Source organism: Fusarium solani, assembly GCF_023522795.1.
Source record: "Fusarium solani strain SB1 chromosome Unknown bctg00000012, whole genome shotgun sequence".
NCBI lineage: Eukaryota > Fungi > Ascomycota > Sordariomycetes > Hypocreales > Nectriaceae > Fusarium > Fusarium solani.
In genome coordinates, this window is record NW_027072146.1 from 956,539 (window position 1) to 975,660 (window position 19,122).

A 19,122-nucleotide genomic window follows, 5' to 3' on the forward strand; every position below is an offset into this window, starting at 1 on the left:
ATTCAACAGGCTTCGTAGTTTTGATACCAGATGCGAATTACTAGCCAATCTTTTAATATAGAAGAGCAATACCAGGGCAGTCAAATATCGTCGGCCAAGATGATGCTTCCAGGCCTATGAAGCGGCGGGTAAGACCGCAGCTCTTAGCTACGCCAACTTTGGAACGTCTCTTGCCCCCTGGCCAAGGAAAACGAGCTCCCAACAATACCTGCCAATTCTGATATTCGATCGGGTATTCTTTACAAGATCCCTAAGTCCCCCGGTCGGCATCGGCAAATCGAATGTGGAGCACCTCTGACCAGGAGATCGGATGTTAAGCCGTCTAGACTCAAATGCAGTATTTGCTCAGTTTCATCTCATGCCACCCGTTCCAATACGATTAAAGGCTTTTATCGGTCAAGGCGGTATCCTTGCGTATTGGGCTGGCTATTTACAGTGGGCAGCTGTTATTACGTTGTGGATAGGATCTCAATGCGCAACAGGATTGGTTCTTTTTTTGCGAGCTGAAGCTGTATCAGACCATCAAGGAAGTGTTTAAGATGCCCCCTACACGCCCTTTCTTATCCTCCTCTGCGCCTTCTTTCTCCTTTGTTCTTCGTTTCAATCTGTTCTTTTTAGACTGACAGCAGGCAGCGTTCAAACAGTTGTCAACATGCCGTCAGATCAGTTGCTACAACCCGAGAAGACAGGCACGGGAGTCTCAATCTCGGGAAGCAAGGGATTGAATGAGTCGCCGTCTTGGCCAGGTCATCCGCGGCCTGTTCCAAGCTCATTATACGCCTCTATTTGTCGCGCTACGCCCTCTATGCCACAGCTTGTGATCCCAGTTCCATTCCTTGGTAGGCTTGCGCGTCGTCGTCACCAGTATTGCGCGGGTTACTCACTTGCTCAGTCCTGGCAGGCTTGGTAACTCGATTGGACTACCAACCCATCTCTTCCTACGGCGATGGAGTACTCGAGGGTATTGGGCTGGCCTCCACCTTTTGGCCTATTGCTTTCTCCGCTGTCCTCGGCGCTTTGGTTCGAACCATTGCCTTGTTCAAAGCAGAGCGTGGGACTAAGCTTGGTGTAAGTGATCAACCAGACATGTCAACTCCCACATTTTGCCAGTCGAGGCTTTGATCTAACCTTGCCCCCCTTCCCTAACAATATCCAGACCCTTGAAGTACTGTTGAGCAGCCAGACATTGGTCAGCGCGCTCAAAAGCCCATTCGTTGTTCGCATCTTCACTTTCTGGACTCTCGTTCTCGGACTCATATGGGTGATTAGCCCAGCTGGTGGTCAGGCAGCTTACCGAACTGTCCGCCTGATGTCCCTCATCGAAACGACGACTCACGACTTGATGTACAGCCCTGCAGCGGACATCGGATTACCTTTCAACAGGATACTCTGGGCAAGCAGTTCCAATCTCGCGACCCAGCTTGGGAGGGTATACGCTATGTTTGGGGCTGCAATTTCTGCGTCCAATGCTATTGCTCAAGCTTCCAACGGATCAAGCCCGACGTTTGATACTGCGATACGAGGGCTTGGAGGTGTGGATACGGCTATTGTAGCTGCGAGGATGGATCTCTGGCAGAACGTCCGAGTACCTGAAATCACTGTCTTGCTGGGATACGACTCACAAGACCCCTATCGCTGGCTCCAAGTCCCTACTGATCGTCTTGTCACCTACGAATCTCTGGTCGGTGTTCCTGTTCGAGGCATCCCACAAGGAACTCCAGGCAACATTAGCTTTCAGCTTTCAACGGCTTATGCAACACTAGAGGTAGGTACACCAGGCTCGTCCAGCATTATTGTTCTACCTCTATTTACGTCAAGGCGCTCATGACTAACCTTTCATCAGTGCTCTCCTCGGTTTAATACAACAACATGGCGTGAAGAAACCCCTGACGCATTGCTTCTTCACAAGGCAGTCAACAGCAGCATAACAAACGAAAAGAGAATGGGCAATTATGTCAATGGCTTTCAACAGATCTACATGGATACGCCATCTCCTCTCACCGGCTTCAACTTTTCAACCAAAAATCACACAAGCCAAGAACCCATCACTCAAGGTAGTCTGGTATTTGGTACCAAGGGGAACTCGACTATCTGCGATATTGGCCATATCTATGTCGATGTTGAAGTTCAGTGTCAGCGAGAACAACGACTAGGCCAGATGGTCTGCAAATCCGACAAGATCCGACATTCACCAGCTCAACCAGTGCCATTTCCTGACAACCAAATGATCACCAAGATCAATCAAACTGGCCCAGGGGCCCCAGCTGCAGGATATTTTATAGCATTTTTGCCCTGGATCGCAAGCTCCTATCATTCCGGAAACCGATCCCCACTTGAGAATTATCTGGCCGACCCAGCCCGTGGCATCGAGGGGGACGCCGTGGCGCTCACCGATGAATATACGCGTTTACCGCTAAAGGTATTCGCACAGCGTCTAGCGATGGTTATTAACACTGCACTGCGCATCTCTTACGATATGCCTTCTATCCTTGGCTTCACCGATCTCAACATCACTGAGTCTGCTGCTCTTACCGGCATGGAGCCCAAGTACGGCAGCACAACGGGAAGCTTTAGCACAGCCACAGTGGTGTACCGGGTCCAGCAAAAATGGATGGGGCTTTACATCGCCTCACTTGTCGTGATGAGCATATGTGCAGTTGCTACCATCGTTTTTAGGCTTATAATTCGCGCCCCAGACTTCCTCACCAACGTCGCCGGCTTGACTCGCGACTCTCCGTATATCAATGTCCCTCCAGGGGGAAGTACCTTGGATGGTGAGGAAAGGTCACGTTTACTCAGGAATCGGCGGCTCAAGATCGTCAACGTGCACCCTGAAAGGGATGTTGGGCACATCGCCTTTGCTGATAACATCGGTCAGATGGCAACCAAGAGGTTCGGAATGGTGGACAGGGTGTATGCCTAGACATCAAAGAGATTGATTGTGAATCCATTGTAGGCCTTGGGAAGCTAGGGTAATCTTGTAGTTGGGCTGGAATGGCTGGTTTGAGCATGTGTAGAGTCGTCTGGGAGGATTTTGGAGTTCAGGATGTTACAGTGTAGCAATATAGCGCTTGTTGGGGTCTTCGTAAATGGAAGCAACATAGTTTATGCAAAGAGTACTTGAGAACCGCTCATCAACAGTCGATCTACTACTCATTGATGCTGCCATATGATGTCTTATCTCAGTGGAACGTCTCCTCCAGCCAGTCCAGGACATCTTGGCCGAACTCGGCCGGCTTCTCAAGGAGTGCCCAGTGACCCCCTTCTCTCGTTACACCCTTGACCTTTGGCAAATATCTTGCATCAATGCTGGGTTGCGGTGCGGCTGTTCTGCATACAAAGTCCTGCTCCCCACCCCAAAAGAAGGCCGGCACATTGACTACTTTTGCGTCTTCAGAGACCAGCAAATAATCGGCTTTGCTCTGCTCAGGAACCAGGAACGCTTTATACCAGCAGCTAGGCGCCTCAAAACCAGGTGGCTTTCCAAACCGGTCCATGAAATCTTCCTTGTGCTCAGAGGTAGCGTAAGGAAGAGTGGGCTGGGTGTGGCCCTCGGTGATGAACTTGCGCATTCCACCGGGGCTGCACCAGTTCGTGAGCCAAGTATAGGGGTCCCCAAATGCCACGCTATACACAGACTCGAGATTCTGCCCCATGATCTTGGGTGCGTCTTCCAAAGTAAAAAAGTTCCAGTACTCATATATGCCAAAGCCATAGGTCTTCCTTGTCAACTCGTTGACAACGTTAAGATCGAACTTCTGACTTGGCGGGATGTAAGAGACGTTGACCATTATGAGACCTGCTACCCGAGAGGGGTGGAGGTTGTACAACCACTGGGCAAGGGCACTGCCCCAGTCATGGCCCACAGAGATGACGGTAAACAGTTTTTCTGCGTCAAGAATCTCGGTGATGTCGGCCGTCATGTGTTGGTATGCGTACGAGGCGACATCAGTAGGTTTGGAGGTTCTGCCGTAGCCCAAGCAGTCTAGAGCAACAACCCCATAGCCATACGGGACAAGGAAATTATTGATGAGCCAGCCCAGAGCCGTGCAGTGTCGGGCCAACCGTGGAAGAGGATGAGGGTAGGCTTGGAGCCCTGTGCGGGGAAAGTGTAATAGGTGTATGTGAAACCACGAGAGACGTCAAGTTTCTTTTGAGTAAGCTTTGAAAGATCCATGGCTGGGTTCAAGTCTTTGGAAAGGCAAATTCTGGGAGGGGATGTTTGGACTGGAATGTTGACAAGAGGAAGTGCCTTGGCCTGTATGGTATATATAGATCTCAAGACCCTGAGCTTGTTCTCTCAAGTCCTCCTCCACAGATTAGCCCCAATATCAGTTGGGTTTACACTAATGTCTCGTGTGGGACCAGGGTCCTTAATTCTAGGTTCTAGGGTGACACGAGGATGCAAAGTTGGGTGGCTCACGATGGTCTCAGCCCCGTAACTTGTCGGAGAGTCGTTCCTACAGAGGCAGTGATCAGCTTCTGTCCTACCAGGCGGGAACTGATCGCTTATCGTGACCCTTCGTGGTCAGTCTGCGCACACCGGGCTAGATGCGGTGATATAGCGCGCTTGCGAGGTGCGTATACGAGGAATCTTACGTGATGCTTTGCGGGTATCCTGTTACACAGGGATGGTATTCGTGGCGTCTTATCCGAGAGGCATCTCGCAAAAAATATTATGCAGTGAGACCTAATCTGAGAGCCACGATCTGAGGGAGAATCAGAAGGCGGATGATAGGGAAAGAAATGGAGGGAACAAGACGAAGAGGCGAGTGATGGAGGGTTTCGATGAAGACCAGAAAAGAGAACTATTATTACTACTTTCGTTGGGTATTACACATATCAGTTATTGAACGCCTGTTTAGGAGGAACAACGGAAGATTGATATTAGCTCTCGTATCAATTTGTCGCTACCATTGAAGCATGACCTTATATTTCCCAAATTCCCGTCAAGCATTTGTTTCACAGCCCAAGCTTCTCCCTCCTTTAAGCATGTTACTCTGCAGAAAATGCAACAAATGACATAATAGCACCAGCTTCAGCGTGACTCGCGAAATGGTCTATTGAAAAGAATGGTGGGTTGATGTGCTTTCTTTTTTTTTTTTTTTTCATTATCTGCAATGATGACAAGAAGCCATCAGCCACAATAGCAAAAAACACAGTCATTAATACATAACGGTATCAAAACCCAATACCGTGTGGGTTGATGTGTCCAATTACACAAAAAATCAATACACACGATGCAGTCGTGTTCGAGTAATCCCTAAACAGCCAGGCGAACCTTCAACTTGTCACCTCGAACAATTTCATCTTGCTTGGCTATCAGCTCCGGCAGATCCCAAGTAAGGTTGATATATCGTCCTGCCAGCCACGGTCGCCTTTGAGACGTGAGGAAAACCAACGAATCTGCACTGAGCTCCGGGGTTTCGACAAAGACTACAAAGCAGAGTTAGAAACGATAGGCAAGCGAAAGGCCTTGGAGTCCTACCTGGTCGGTACACAGGAGGCAGATCGTCAACGCTGCCCATTGTTGTTGGGACGTTTCCGGGATGGATACTGTAGGCCACAATCCCATCATTGTCATGCTCGGCACAGATGAACTCTGTTAGTCGTAAGACGGCCAGCTTTGATATCTGATAAGCACTAATGGTGGGAGTCACACAATGAGCCCCAACACTGCAGACGTTGACAATAGTCTTGGACTCGCCCTTGAGGAGCAGAGGAAGCAAGGCCCGCACCACAAGATACGGACCAAACACGTTCACCGTGAGCACCTTCATCCACTCGGCAGGGTCAGATTCCAGAATTGGCTGCATCGAGAGAATGGCGGCATTGTTGATCACGATGTCTAGATGTCCGAACGCCTGCTTGACCTGACCTGCCAATGCTTCAACGCTCTCTGGGCTGCTGCAGTCGGCCTGGATCGCGAGTATTTCGGGCTCTGAGTGCCCAACCTTGCGGGATGTCGATTTGATTGCTTCAGCGGTGGTTGATATGTCTGATCTGGCAACGATGACAAAACGAGAGGCTCCCGCCTTTGCAAACGATATTCCCATGGCTTGGCCAAGGCCCCTGGATGCTCCAGTGATTAAGACTGTCTTTCCACGGAGATCCGACTTAGTCGGATCTATGGCTTGGTAAGTGTCACAGTGTACGACAGAAGTCATATCATAGTCGGCTATGTTGAGATTAGAGCATTGTCATCATATGGGCAGAGTTCAATGACATACCAGGGCCCTCCAAGGGGTTTGGCGTACCGCGGGGAGGAGGCATGTTGAGTCGCTTGACAATGATAGCTGAAACTCGTATTTTGGTGTTGCTGTGAAAGTCGAGTCCTGGTTGTTTCGTGAAAGCATCTCTGGCATTAGGAGTACTTATATGCCCCAGATCTTCTAGATTTATAAGCGCCGACGGCCTCGTTGTTGATTCTGAGGCCGACGGAAATTCCGTTTCTAAGACAGGTGCAGATGCATGATCATCAGTGGGGCATTACAAGTCACCCAGGTTATATAAGTCTTTTCTCTAGTTGCTCACGTTTGCATTGCTACACTCCAGAAGGTTTTTACTTCATTCTACAGTATCTACCGTTTAATCTAAGTTGAAAATGCTAGCTCATCCAACGCACTGCTCCAAACGACGTCCCCAAACACATCTGGTGCAATATCTGCGTGCGTCTGAAGGCTCTGTGGCATAGAAGCACCCAGGTCATACGTCACACCTTCTGTGCTCGATGCCTCCAACTGCGTATTGTTCCCGGCCTCGTATGTTATGGGCCTTGGTGCCTCATAGAGGCCAGAGGATTTCTCTCTTAAACATGCTTCGTACGTGGCCACTACAGCACCCACCATGCCCGAAAACATTGTCACCAAATCCATTTGAGCGTCTGTGGAAGATATAAAGGCCGTCAGCCCTTGAAACTTTTGCTGCAGCTCCTTCCCAAGGGATGATAAATGAATCACCCTCTCGACAGCCAGAGAATCACCAGCTGGGATGGCAATATTAGTTGCATGGTCGTCTCTCAAGGCATTGTCTCCGCTCTGCGGCTCCAGCAGGAAACTTGCCGAGTTGGAAAGACAAGACAGGGCTCGACAGATCTTAGCATAAGTGTAAAAGGTGAGATACCAGACTTCTTGCTCTGGACACTTGATCACTTTGTCGATGAGTGATTTGCAAGAAAGTGATAAATTCCGGGACATCTTATACCTTTGGCCAAGTGAGGTTGGAGAGCTATCCCAGAAATCGTGATGAAGCGAAGTCTCCGAAATTAACGTCTCAAGGAGATGAAACTCCAATTGTAATGCAACTATAATGGGGTAAATATGAGATTGTTGCCAAGAGAGTCTGCTTTACGTACGGTTTTGTTGGAGTTCCGGTAATAATGACCTCTTCAAGCCATTCAACTCACGGCTGAAAGCTTGCACGGTCACGGTGCTCACGAACTCGTCACGGATCTCCGTGTGGTCCAAATCATCATATGCAAATGTATCGCATATGCGGCGGGATAACTCGTTAGTCTGAACAAAGGACGATATCAGATGATCAGTCGGATACTCCGGGTTCGTGGCAAGAATTTGGCGAGCCCGTTCAATGTATCTTGTGTGTGGCATTGCGCAGCGAGTTCTAAACTTGGTAGCAATCCTGACTCATTAGTCCCTGGCCGGACAAGCAGGTAAGGCGATGAGTTCTCACCAAGATGCTGTGCAAAACGCTCCGAGCAGTGCTCGTAGTTGATCAGTCGTGCGCGGAGATCTTCTGCAAGACTCCGTCTCGTCTGGCCCGAGGTCAACCTTCCGTTTTCCATTGTCTGGGTTTTGATCCAGGCCGAGATTATGAACAAGTGCCACACACAACTGCGCGAGCTGGACAATTTGTTGCGTCTCCGGTAGAAAGTGGTATTGATACCAGGCCAAATAGACGAGGAGACCCTGTAAGAGCTCCAGGCTGCTCTCTGACTCCAAAAGCACCCTTCTATGTGCCTGGATCCGAACCTCCTCGCCGAGTTGTCTTTGTAGTGAGCAGTCCTTAAAGAGCATGGACGCCATAATACAGAGAAACAGGAAGGGACTGTTTGATCTGAACGAGTTGATATCTGTTTCCACTTTGGGAAAAACGAAAGGGAAATGGTAAGTAGCTTCAGTACGGTACTTGTCAAACAGGGTTTGGGCCAGGTCCAGAGTGACAAGGCCCCGATCTATCACATCACGGGGTGCCAAGTGTGTTATGCCGTGCTGCGGAGGCAATGTAAAAGTGGAGCTAGTGATATCTGCAAGGCCGGATAATCCTTGAGGTTGAAGCTGCGAGAGGATCACACTCGATGAGCTGTGCGGTTGGTTATTAAGCAGAGACAACAAGGACTCGATTCTTTGCTCCAGTAACTTGACGCGACTAAAGCTTCATCAGCATTCCTTAGAAATGGAGACACTGTGAGGAGAAAGCTCACGATGTGCCAGATGGGCTCTTTCTCTTATTCAGAACGTTTTGATATACACATCTCTTTCCGAGGCGCTTGCACCGCTCACACTCAGTGGGAGAAATTGGGAGACATTTCGACTTGCCAGCGGTGCAATTGACACATGCCCTCCGTCTCAGGCCGACAGTTGTCGGGGCTTGGTTGGCAGACATTTCGATGCTGGAGAAAAATGGTAGATGCTGGTGTGGTGAGATTCCTCTGAGAGTCTTGTCTCCTTGCCACCCAAGCAATGATTGCTACGTCATCGCACCAGGGATCGGAAGTTCCGTCGGCCAGATCACTCCCGAAAGCTGACGGAGTTAACAAAGGCCGGTCCGGGCGGCCTTAAGCGGGCTTTTGCTCCCTTGTCCGCTTATGTCCTCTTACAGCCGTTCTTGGCATTCCTCATCCGTCCACCAATCTCCTATAGCTCCCTGGGGTACTGTGAGCGTGCTGCTCTCGCTCAAACGATACGGGACTGTTCCCTTAGAACCGTACTCATGGAGCGAATTCCCCGTCGACGGAGGCGACCAGCCCTTTCGTGCATTGAGTGCCGCCGCCGCAAGATCAGGTGCGACAGAGGACAACCTTGTCAGCATTGCGTCTCGGCCAAGCTGCAGTGCGCATACAGATTCTACCGCGAGCCTAGAGAGCACACCACGATCGCACAGCAGCCGTTGAGTCCATCAACAGAAGGACCTTCGCCTGTATCACTGTTTCCACAGAGGGCCACTCCTACACGACAAGTCGATGACCCCTTGAGCCTTCAATTTACATCTGCCCCAGCGGCAGAGCAGCTTGGCAGTTCACGGCTCAGTGCCAATGGCAAGAACGGTGAGAACACACCCGCCAGCTCACATGATGAGGAGGCGCGTATCCACGATCTTCTACTCCGTGTCCAGAGACTCGAGGACTCTTCAGCATCGAACCCTCTACGTAGTCTATCCGAGACCGGCCGGACCATTCTTGCTCGACAATCTGGCTTGCAAAATTCTCAAGTTATCTTGAACAAGACACGGATCTTGAGGTGGAGCCATTGGATGGGCACGGCACCAGAAGTATGATGCGCATTCCCTGCTCATGCACTGTGACTGTTGCTGACAAGTACAAGTTTGAACCCATCTACACCTGCTTCAGCGCAGCCACCAATAATGATCAAGCAGCTCTAGTTCAAGATCCATTTCTACAAGCTGAGATCGCACACGTTGGCCAACTTCTTCAGAAATGCAAAGATGCGGCAACGGTTATCAAAACGCGGCGGTTAGGCCTACCGCATCCCGAGCCTACTCTACCTCCCCTCAGCCGTGAAGTGGCTGATGCGATGGTATCCCGTTACTTGCACACGTTTGAGATAACATACCGTGTGTTTCACATTCCCAGTTTTTGGGTCGAGTATCAGAGATACTGGAGTGATCCGGAAACCTCTCCTTTCAGTCTCAGTCTCAAAATGCTTCTTGTCATTGGTATCGGATCCAGCATTTACGAACGCGATGATGTACCTTCTGGTCTTCGCGATACGGTCTGCCAATGGATCCATGACGCCCAAGCTTGGCTAGCTGGCCCGTTAAAGAAAGATCGCCTCGACTTGTCCGGACTGCAAATCTACTGCCTCACCATCCTGGCTCGCCAAATATTCTCCATTGGTGTTGATTTAGCATGGATATCGGTGGGCTCCCTCATACATCGAGCCATGCAGGTTGGGCTTCATCGCGACCCCAAACATCTTCCTCCAATGTCACTCCTCCAAGCTGAGCTCCGGAGAAGACTATGGGCTACCATACTAGAAATGGCTGTTCAGTCATCTTTGGACACGGCGATGCCGCCGAGGATATCCTTTGATGAGTTCGATACAGAAGCGCCATCGAATATCAACGATGACGAACTGGACGAGACATCAACAACAATACACCCTCACCCAAAGGCTACTTACACGCAAATGTCTATGCAGCTGATACTCCTTGATTCTCTACCGACCCGGCTCCGGATTCTTCAGCTTCTCAGCGGCCTCCACTCGGAACTCTCATATGTAGACGCGCTGGCACTAAGCTCCAAGGTTTCTGATGCTTGTCGGGCCTATAACCGCTTCCTAAAAGACAACGAGCATTCTACATCTCTATTCCATCGGAACCTACTTGAATACCTTATTCGCCGGTTCATGATTCCCTTGCACTGTCCTTTCGCCAGCCAAGCGCATGTCAACCCGCTCTTTCACTTCTCGCTCAAGGTCAGCCTGGATACTTCAATGGCAATAATATCTCCTCAGCCGGATGATAGCTTTGATCGTCTCATATCTATCAACTCTGGCTTGTTCCGAGAGGGCCTTCGGTATGCTTTCACGACCATCACCTTTGAACTCATCCAGCAAACTGAGTCGCAGCGGATCGAGGGTACACTAGGACGCAGCTCACAGCACCGCGACTCATTAAAACAAGCTGTGAGGGAAATGATGGACCTATCACTGGAACGGATTCGTCAGGGGGAAACAAACATAAAAAGCCACATGTTTCTTAACATGATCTTGGCCTTGATCGAGGCTAAGGAGGCAGATGTTCCCCATGAACTCAGGGTTGCCCAAAGTGCAAGAGAAAGCCTGGAGCTATGTTTTGGTCTTCTACAATCACAAGTCGGAACGCCTTTAGACTTGACATCTGGTCAGATGGGCTTTGCATCCACGGGTCTTGATGAGCAAGGAGGATCGATGCTGGACTTTGACCTGGATTTCTTTTTATCGGATACGGATTTCTCTTGATAAATTGATATCAATGTACCATAACTCCCGGCGTCTGAGTAGAATTTATAATTATAATAACACCGCCTTGCCAGTCTCGGCCCCGGACCTTAATCGTTTCCTCGCTACCTAGCCTCTCCTGCAGTCAAGTGCTCGACAAACCATATGCTTTATTTGCGATCTGTTCTTAAATTTCAAGTTCAAAAGCGGCAAGAAGAGGGGCAAAGCCTAGAGTCTACGCCTAGGCGTTTCCCAGTAACATCATGACTGACCGTTTCGGCCGTAACCGGCCTCCGGACGTAAGCGGTCCATGGAGAATCCCTATTTAACCCAATATCTGCGCACATTACATCTTGGCACTCAAAAAGCTGCATCTCAATCCCTGTCTTTCATTGAATCTCCCGGTACTTGCCCCTGTTACGGTTGTCGTCCTCTCATTCGGCACACCCACTCGGCACTCACTCCCATTGCCCATCAAGAATGTCTTGAATCAAAGTCCTCATCAGTGGTGGAGGCATCGCCGGCAACACTCTGGCTTTTTGGCTCTCAAAACTTGGACATGATGTCACCGTCGTCGAGCGATTTGCCAACCTGCGCACGAACGGTCTCCAGCTGGATCTCCGAGGTCATGGTGTGCAAGTCCTGAAGCGTATGGGCCTTGAGCAGGCATTCCGAGCCAAGCAGGCGCCCGAGGAGGGCATGCAAGTTGTCGATAGCTCTGGGAGACGTCGGGCCTTCTTCCCTGCGAACAGAACGGGCAAGGGTTTACAGGCCTTTACAACAGACTACGAGATCATGAGGGGTGACCTGGTCCGACTAATCCACGACGCCAGCAAGGATCGAGTCAAGTACATCTTCAGCAACTCAGTTAAGAGTATCGAGAATGGATATAATTCGGTTCAAGTCCATTTTGCAGATGGCAAAGCGGATCGATATGACCTCCTGGTTGGCGCTGATGGTCAGGGATCACGCACTCGCAGAATGATGCTTGGATCCAAGTCCAATGATGGATTTTACCCTCTAGAAGGCGACTTCGTGGGATACTTCACATCCCCACAGCCCATAACGGAAGGGGAAGAGTATATCGCCACAATGTACATTGCGCCCGGCAGACGGGGCATCATGGCCCGGCGGCACCGTCCTGACGCCATTCAGGTATACCTTTCTTGCACGACAGACTCGAAGAGGCTCAACGAAGCTCGCCAGGGAGATGTTTTAGAAGAAAAGGCGGCATTAACAGAAGTCTTCCAAGGCGCTGGCTGGCAGACAGAGGAGCTTCTGGAGGCTCTACAGAAGTCTGATGACTTTTACTGCCAGCGCATGGGCCTTGTAAAGCTGGACTCTTGGTTTCGGGACCGGGTAGTACTGGTAGGGGACGCTGCCTACTGTCCGTCAGCAAACACTGGGATGGGTACAACCTCTAGCATCGTGGGGGCCTACGTCCTGGCCGGCGAAATAGGGAGGCACGTCGGGGGCTCCATGTCGACAGGAGAAGGCGTCAAAGCTGGCCTCACTGCGGCTCTCAAGGCCTATCAGGACAAGTTTCAGCCCTTCATGAGCCAGGTCCAAGAGGGAGTTCTTGAGGATACGAATGACTTTTGGAAACCATCCTCCCCTTTGGGTATTGAGCTGATGAACTACGCTCTAGGGGCCGCATCTCTCCTCAAGTTGGACTTGCTGAGCAAATGGATTCTCAGAGAGGATGTTAAGGGGTGGGATCTCCCTGAGTATAAGGAAATACTGCAAAATTAGATCGGAGTGTAGTTCATGTACAATAGTCAGTCAATTTGTATACTACTTGTTAGTTACGTCTGCACCAAGTTGCACACATTTCATCCATTGCGATTCAGGCAGCCATCAAGAGTGAGTTCCTTCAGACCAGTGTATCGATAAAGAAGTCTACAAGCGCCAAGCAACGCAATCATTGTTCGCTCTACTGCCAAAGAGATAAGACATCTGGTCTAGCCGAGTATTACTACACAAAGACAAACATGCTCATAAGCCCTCATCGCAACTCTCATCTGAAGCTCAAATCAGCCCTTCACCAAATTCTGTCATCCACACTTGCTCGCCCTCTTGATCTCAGCCTCTAGCTGCACCTCTGTTCCGAGGAGCCCCATGCTTCTGCCGAGGCCGATCAGGGACAGTCACCAAGCCCTTGACACCTCTCAAACCCATCTTGCCAGCTGTTGTCTTTGCGATCGGGGGAGTATCGGGAGATCCAAGCCCCTCCCTGGCGTAGACGTTGGCTTGTCTCACCAACTCAACCTTGTCCCATTTGAGGTTCTTGAGGTAGTTGTTGTAGTAACCAAGCCACGCTTGGTAGATCCGTGCTTTGTCGTCCTCCTCTATCTTCTCGGCAATACTCAGCACTTCCCCTGCCAGGGACAGGTCAGGCTCTCGGGGGCTCAGGGTGATTTCCTTGAGAGACCATTTGGGGAACCAGGCCTCTGCAGCCGAAACGATCAGAACGCCTCGACCATCAGCGTCGGCGCGTGCTGTTCGTCCAAGGCGATGGATGTAGCTTTGTTTGTCAGCAGGAAGACCGACCTGGATCACGGTAGTGACGCCCGGGAAATCCATTCCACGAGCAACGACGTCTGTAGCCACGAGGATGGAGCTGCTAGAGTCGCGGTATTCGTTTGTGATTTTGGTGCGCTTGTTTTGCGACATCCGGCTGTGCAAGACGGATACTGGAGGCAGTCCTGGAAGGGCAGAGAGAATTTGACCATAGAAGTCGGCGAGGGCAGCAGTTGGGGCAAACAGGATGGCTTTGAAAGTTCCATCTTGAGCGGCCTCCTGACGAACACAGCCTGCCATAGCGGCCGCGACGGCTCCAAAGGTCGGGACCTCAACAAGGAACTGGGGAACGCGCTCGTGAGTGTTTACTTCGCCGGCCGGGATGGTCGAGATGAACTTGTATCCAGGAGCCAGAACAAGGCCAGCTACCTGTTGAACATGAGGGGCAATGGTCGCGGAGAAGAGCATGCCTTGTCGGTTTGTATCCTTCTTGTCGGGAAGACGGTTGACAATCTCTCTGAGATCCTTCATGAAGCCCATGTCGAGCAGCCGATCAGCTTCATCGAGCACGAGGCTGTTGACGTTTCTCAGCGAATAGACAATTTCTTCGTTGGACATGTGATCCAAGAGACGACCAGGAGTGGCAATGAGGATGTCGCAACCACTGAGGATCTGTTTCTCTTCGCGGTCCTTGTTCGTGCCACCGATGGCGATCTGGACGCGATAGCGCGGCAGTCTCTGGAGCAGCTTGGTCGCTTCAGTGGAAATCTGCATGGCCAGTTCTCGGGTAGGGGAGATGACGAGGAGTGAAATGCCGGCGTCAACAGGTCGATTCTCTGTAAGCATGGTCTGGAGAGCTGGGAGCAGAAAGGCCATGGTTTTTCCCGTTCCTGTCTTGGCCTGGACGAGGCAGTCGCTTCGGTTTGGGGGCAAGAGCTCGTCCACAGTGGCAGCTTGAACCGGTGTCATATATTCAAAGCCCATATCTTCTGTGATGGTCCGGATGACCAAAGGGTGCACCTGGTTCTGTGCCAGCAGTCCATCGAAGCGACGGGTGCCGAGGGGAACGGCTTGCTGGGGTTGGGGCTGAGACGGTTGGTCGACAGTAGCAGTCTTCTTCGCCTGATGCTGTGAGCCTCCTGCAGAGGCAGAGAATGATGGTCCTGCAGGGGGGTTGCCTTGGCCACGGTTGGATGAGCCGTGGCGAGGCCCTCGCCGATTTCCGCGCCGACGGCCGGCGCCATTCTTGTGACCATCCATCGGGTTTCGGGACCCTTTGACAGGCGTATATCCTTATAGAAAGACGGTATAAAGGAGTGCGACAGTCTCCAGTGTTGTTGTTGAAGAGCGATCAAAGGTTTATATCAGCCTTTGGTGGTTGTTGATGTTCCTGGATGCCTGAGAATCGCAGTTTTTTCTTTGATGAGACAGATGGCGCTAGGCTTGGTTCAGCAGTAGATTCTAGGCCACACAGGGCTTAGATCGACCCCACAGTCAAGGCACCCTGGTCCTCTTTAATGCAGGGAGAAATGCGGATCAAAGGGCGGCAGCTTGGTGATGAAAAAAAGAGAAGACAAAGATCTCGTGTCAATATGAGAAGAGGGCGGAGCGACGCTTGCACATTCTTTGTTGCGATCATTTCAGTGATGAATGCATGCCATCGCCCTGTGTCGGGCAAAGGTCGGGCTGGCTGGCTGCTGACTGTTGTGCTGCACGGACCAGTTCTAGTACCCAGGCTCTCACGCACGTGCCGTACCATGTGATTGTCCATCTCGTGTCGTGCACGACTTGGTGACCTGCTACCACTCCGTAAATTCTAATGTGATTTAATCTCAATAGGAGATACCAAATACCCAGGCTAAAAATTAATCTTTTGAATAGCTTAATATTCCATATGGCATGCAGAGTTTACCCTTGCATCAAGAAGCCACCTATGGTAAGCTACCTACCTACCCTACGGCTTCTTTGTTTCTCTTAGGGAAAGGTTTTGCACCTGCATGATCGTTGGTGGTGACTAGAATCTATAATTAAGACTCCGCAGCTTCTTTTTTATAGCACAAGTTCTCGTTGAAAGAAACTTTCATATTTGGGTGTGCGTCACGGTCTGGAGGAACAAGGCAAAGATAACTGCGTGCAGAGAACACATGAATCCTTCCTATCAGGAGAAGACAGTACATGTGGCGAACTCAAGTGATTAGGATAGACTTCTCTATACTCGCCAATTCCGGCACAGGGCATTAGACTGCAGGCATTAAACACGGAAAAGGCTTTCGTCTATCTGCCAAGATTAGGACCAGGTAGCCATCTCCAAGCCGGGGGATTGATGGGAGATATGGGTGAGTAGTAAGGTTAGCTCTTCGTTATATCAGTGTTCTTTTTTATACGGGATACTGTTCCGTTTTTGATCATTGACTGTCTTACTGTCAAGACATGTGTACAATCGTATGATGGTCATGAAATCGACAAGCATTTTGCTGTCGAGTTCAATGCAATGCTGACTGACAACACACTCAAGCATGTGCATGGGGCAGAATATCAGGAAAGCAATGCGTTTATTCCATTGCGAAACCTTTGGATTCATTGAAGAATGCAAAATTGACCACCCTGAGGTCTGGTTTTGCTGCACCTGTCGTCGCCCCAACGCTTTGTTCTGAGCGCCATGCGCCACCTAGCCTGGTGACGAGTTGGTTGATAAAACTCCATAGGCAATAGATAGTACTATACAAGATGCCACACTGCCTTAGTGACAAATCTAAACAGTCTTCAGTTATTTCTGTTGGCGTATTCCACTGCAACGAAACTGGCTTGAGAACACGAGCCCCCTGGGAGGAGTGCTTGCTGGATGTCCAAGCACATAAGCCCTGGAGTGATCTAGTACCTGTCAGCTGCCCTTGCGGTATCAAGCATATATCTCTTCTACGAAAAATGTAGGTTTCCGATACCTTGGCAGATGGCGTAGAGAAACCTTAAAAACCTTTCACGCTGAGATGCAGAAGCTGCTGGTGGCTAGGAATACTGTACAAGGAGCTACGTGTTGACTGTTCTGAAACAAGACCTAGTTTATTTGACCAGTCGGTTTAATCTTGAACTAACATTGAAGAGACGGGTTCATCTCCTAACGGGAACAAACGCGCGTTACTGTGTGAGGCAATCGGTCTGACAGCTAAGCTCAGAAGACGACTGATGCTATTTGATGACAGACATCACGCCAAATTTGGATCCAAATGTTCCAAGTGCACACCACTCTGTATTGAAAGATATCCGAAATGACATGATCTTGGTCTTGGGCGCACTTGGCCATCCATGAAAGGGGCCTGCGCAAGGACTACTCTGGCACCAAAGCCTTAGAAAGCACCATCCTGGCAGGTGAGGCAATGAGCCACAACATGAGGGCACATGAGATGCATACGCTCAGCTGGAATCCAGCCGGGGCTTAGATTACGGCGGTGCTAGATTTGGGGCTTACCGAAACTGCCAACAGACATGGCCGCATCAGCTGGATTTGTGACCGAAAGGCATATGAGAGACGCAGGGGTACTCGGACGTTCTGTCAGTCCATCTTGGCCCCAGTCAAAAGTTAGACCGACGTCTCAGCTCGGTGCCAGGACGTCCGCGGACACCGTGAACGAGCGCTCGGATAGACCTCGCGAGCAGTGGAGCGTATCTTCGGTTTGACTGTGGGGGTCCGAGGCTTGACGAGCAGATACTTATCCGCGTATTCAAAGATCGGTGCCGAGGCTGTGCAAGGGTTTTGCGATGCGAGCCCCGTATTATCGTTATCTTTTGTGGTCTGTCTCGCAAATACGCCTTGTCGAACCTGAACGTGATCGAAGTCTCTGACCCGAGCGTTGTTACTGAATCGTCCACAGCAATTAGAAGCCCCGTAGGAGATCCTGGAGATAGTTGCCGGGCCTTGAACCCGTCGTCAATACCCAGTGTCATTCCCAGTAGCGTTTCAATAGGCACATAAGTGGTAGGTAGGCTTTCGGTAGTTAAAGGCACATTCATGGCGGCTTCGTTATTGAATAAAAGATGACAACATCTTCCTAATTAGATATTATTTCCAAATCACTAAATCCCCTTCCTCATGTCAACTTGACGTTCTTCATCTCATCGGTGACAGACACGAGCTTGGTGACGCCCTTGGTGGCCTGTAGCAAAAGGTAGTTGATGACGTTGAGCCCCAGGACCAGCCCGATGGCGCCCAAGCTGAACCAGACCCATGGGCGATCTCCAACCCACATGAGGGTCTTGGTGTCTCCATGGTGCCAAGAGCAGCCCTCCAGGTCGGTGATGTACGGCTCCAGCTCAGTTGCGTTGATGACTTGGATTGCTGGGGTGGGCAGCGATGGCTGGTCGAGCAGCCAGTTCTTGATGATCATACTCAAGAAGAAGGGTCCGGAGCCAATCATGATGGCGGCATGAGGCAGTATCTTGGCCCAGGGGCGGGTGATGTCGTTGTAGTAAAGGAGCTTGGAGATGGTGGCCAACAAAACAGGGTGGCCGGCAGACGAGATCATCAGGTCGTTGGAGACACCAGTGGGAGTCGTCGACTTGAACACAGCGTGGTGCGTCTCGCCATCAGCTTCGAGCTGCTCGAAAGGAATCGTATGGTTGCAGTTGGTGTCCATGTCGAGATAAATGCCTCCATAGTGGTAGAGGACAAAGTAACGAATGGCGTCGGCGCGCTGGATGGGGAATGTGTACTCGTCCCAGGTATCCAAGAACCATGAGTATTCGGCCTCGATGAAGTCGCGAGCAATCTCGTCGGTCCAAAGCTGCGAACAAGTTAGCACCAAAACAATCTGGGCGTTGTCGGTCGGGCGAGCGGACCTTGTACTCGAAATCCTTATAAGCCTCCTTGCAGGTCTGCTGCGAGTGAATCCATTTCTCAGGGATCACATCGGTAGCGATGGTCTGGTGGAAGATGCGAGGTATCGTCTGGGGAGCCTGGGTCGGCTTGGGCGCAGCCGAGGGGGCAGCATCGAGGGGGAAGGTGAGGCGGGCGCCAAACAACTCCTCATTGCGGACGAGGAGAGTGATGAGGGGTTCGAAGAGGAGGACGACGAGGCTGACGATGATAACGTCGGTGAGCAGCAGGAGAGCGGCGTACTTTCTCGGTCTGGGCAGTCGCAAAACCTTTCTCGGCCAGGCCGACCAGCGAGAGACAGATCCTCCCACAGATTTTCCCCAGTCGAGGCGCTCTTCGTCGTAGGAATCGTCGGCGTCAACATTGGCGATGAGGGGTGCGGCTGAAGGGCTGGCCGACCGGCCTCGGTTTGGTGAAGTGGCTGTCATCCCAGGCAGTTGAATAGGCGACGGCTCATTGGGCGACACACAGTTACAGAGAGGGAGAGAGAGGGAAAAAAAGATGAAATGGAAGGGAGGGACGGACAATCGGAACTTGGCAGAGGTGCGCGCGTGC

At 50.9% G+C, this 19,122-nt stretch overlaps 7 protein-coding genes across 7 annotated transcripts; 3 read left to right on the top strand and 4 right to left on the bottom strand.

The window, feature by feature from the left end:
* Nucleotides 1–652: 652 nt before the first annotated feature.
* Nucleotides 653–2,923, top strand: MRS44_016299 (uncharacterized protein; the record flags this gene model as incomplete). Its single annotated transcript, XM_065617972.1, has 4 exons — nucleotides 653–839; nucleotides 893–1,068; nucleotides 1,157–1,765; nucleotides 1,844–2,923. The coding sequence occupies 4 exons, from the start codon at nucleotides 653–655 to the stop codon at nucleotides 2,921–2,923; spliced, it is 2,052 nt and encodes a 683-aa protein (XP_065474044.1).
* A 259-nt stretch (nucleotides 2,924–3,182) lies between these two features.
* Nucleotides 3,183–4,177, bottom strand: MRS44_016300 (uncharacterized protein; the record flags this gene model as incomplete). The annotated part of the gene is made up of 2 exons (XM_065617973.1): nucleotides 3,183–3,985; nucleotides 4,066–4,177. 2 exons carry the CDS (start codon nucleotides 4,175–4,177, stop codon nucleotides 3,183–3,185), a joined length of 915 nt encoding a protein of 304 aa, XP_065474045.1.
* Nucleotides 4,178–5,263: 1,086 nt separating this feature from the next.
* On the bottom strand, nucleotides 5,264–8,622 carry MRS44_016301 (uncharacterized protein; the record flags this gene model as incomplete). Its single annotated transcript, XM_065617974.1, has 9 exons — nucleotides 5,264–5,436; nucleotides 5,489–6,178; nucleotides 6,231–6,319; nucleotides 6,375–6,452; nucleotides 6,535–6,565; nucleotides 6,626–7,150; nucleotides 7,355–7,638; nucleotides 7,690–8,385; nucleotides 8,441–8,622. The coding sequence occupies 9 exons, from the start codon at nucleotides 8,620–8,622 to the stop codon at nucleotides 5,264–5,266; spliced, it is 2,748 nt and encodes a 915-aa protein (XP_065474046.1).
* Nucleotides 8,623–8,949: 327 nt separating this feature from the next.
* MRS44_016302 (uncharacterized protein) lies at nucleotides 8,950–11,198 on the top strand (the record flags this gene model as incomplete). Its single annotated transcript, XM_046276741.2, has 2 exons — nucleotides 8,950–9,507; nucleotides 9,561–11,198. The coding sequence occupies 2 exons, from the start codon at nucleotides 8,950–8,952 to the stop codon at nucleotides 11,196–11,198; spliced, it is 2,196 nt and encodes a 731-aa protein (XP_046131131.1).
* Nucleotides 11,199–11,440: 242 nt separating this feature from the next.
* MRS44_016303 (uncharacterized protein) lies at nucleotides 11,441–12,929 on the top strand (the record flags this gene model as incomplete). Its single annotated transcript, XM_046270236.2, has 2 exons — nucleotides 11,441–11,459; nucleotides 11,674–12,929. The coding sequence occupies 2 exons, from the start codon at nucleotides 11,441–11,443 to the stop codon at nucleotides 12,927–12,929; spliced, it is 1,275 nt and encodes a 424-aa protein (XP_046131130.2).
* A 330-nt stretch (nucleotides 12,930–13,259) lies between these two features.
* On the bottom strand, nucleotides 13,260–14,957 carry MRS44_016304 (uncharacterized protein; the record flags this gene model as incomplete). The annotated part of the gene is made up of 1 exon (XM_046270234.2): nucleotides 13,260–14,957. The coding sequence occupies one exon, from the start codon at nucleotides 14,955–14,957 to the stop codon at nucleotides 13,260–13,262; it is 1,698 nt and encodes a 565-aa protein (XP_046131129.2).
* A 2,825-nt stretch (nucleotides 14,958–17,782) lies between these two features.
* Nucleotides 17,783–18,995, bottom strand: MRS44_016305 (uncharacterized protein; the record flags this gene model as incomplete). The annotated part of the gene is made up of 2 exons (XM_046270233.2): nucleotides 17,783–18,475; nucleotides 18,531–18,995. 2 exons carry the CDS (start codon nucleotides 18,993–18,995, stop codon nucleotides 17,783–17,785), a joined length of 1,158 nt encoding a protein of 385 aa, XP_046131128.1.
* Nucleotides 18,996–19,122: the final 127 nt, after the last annotated feature.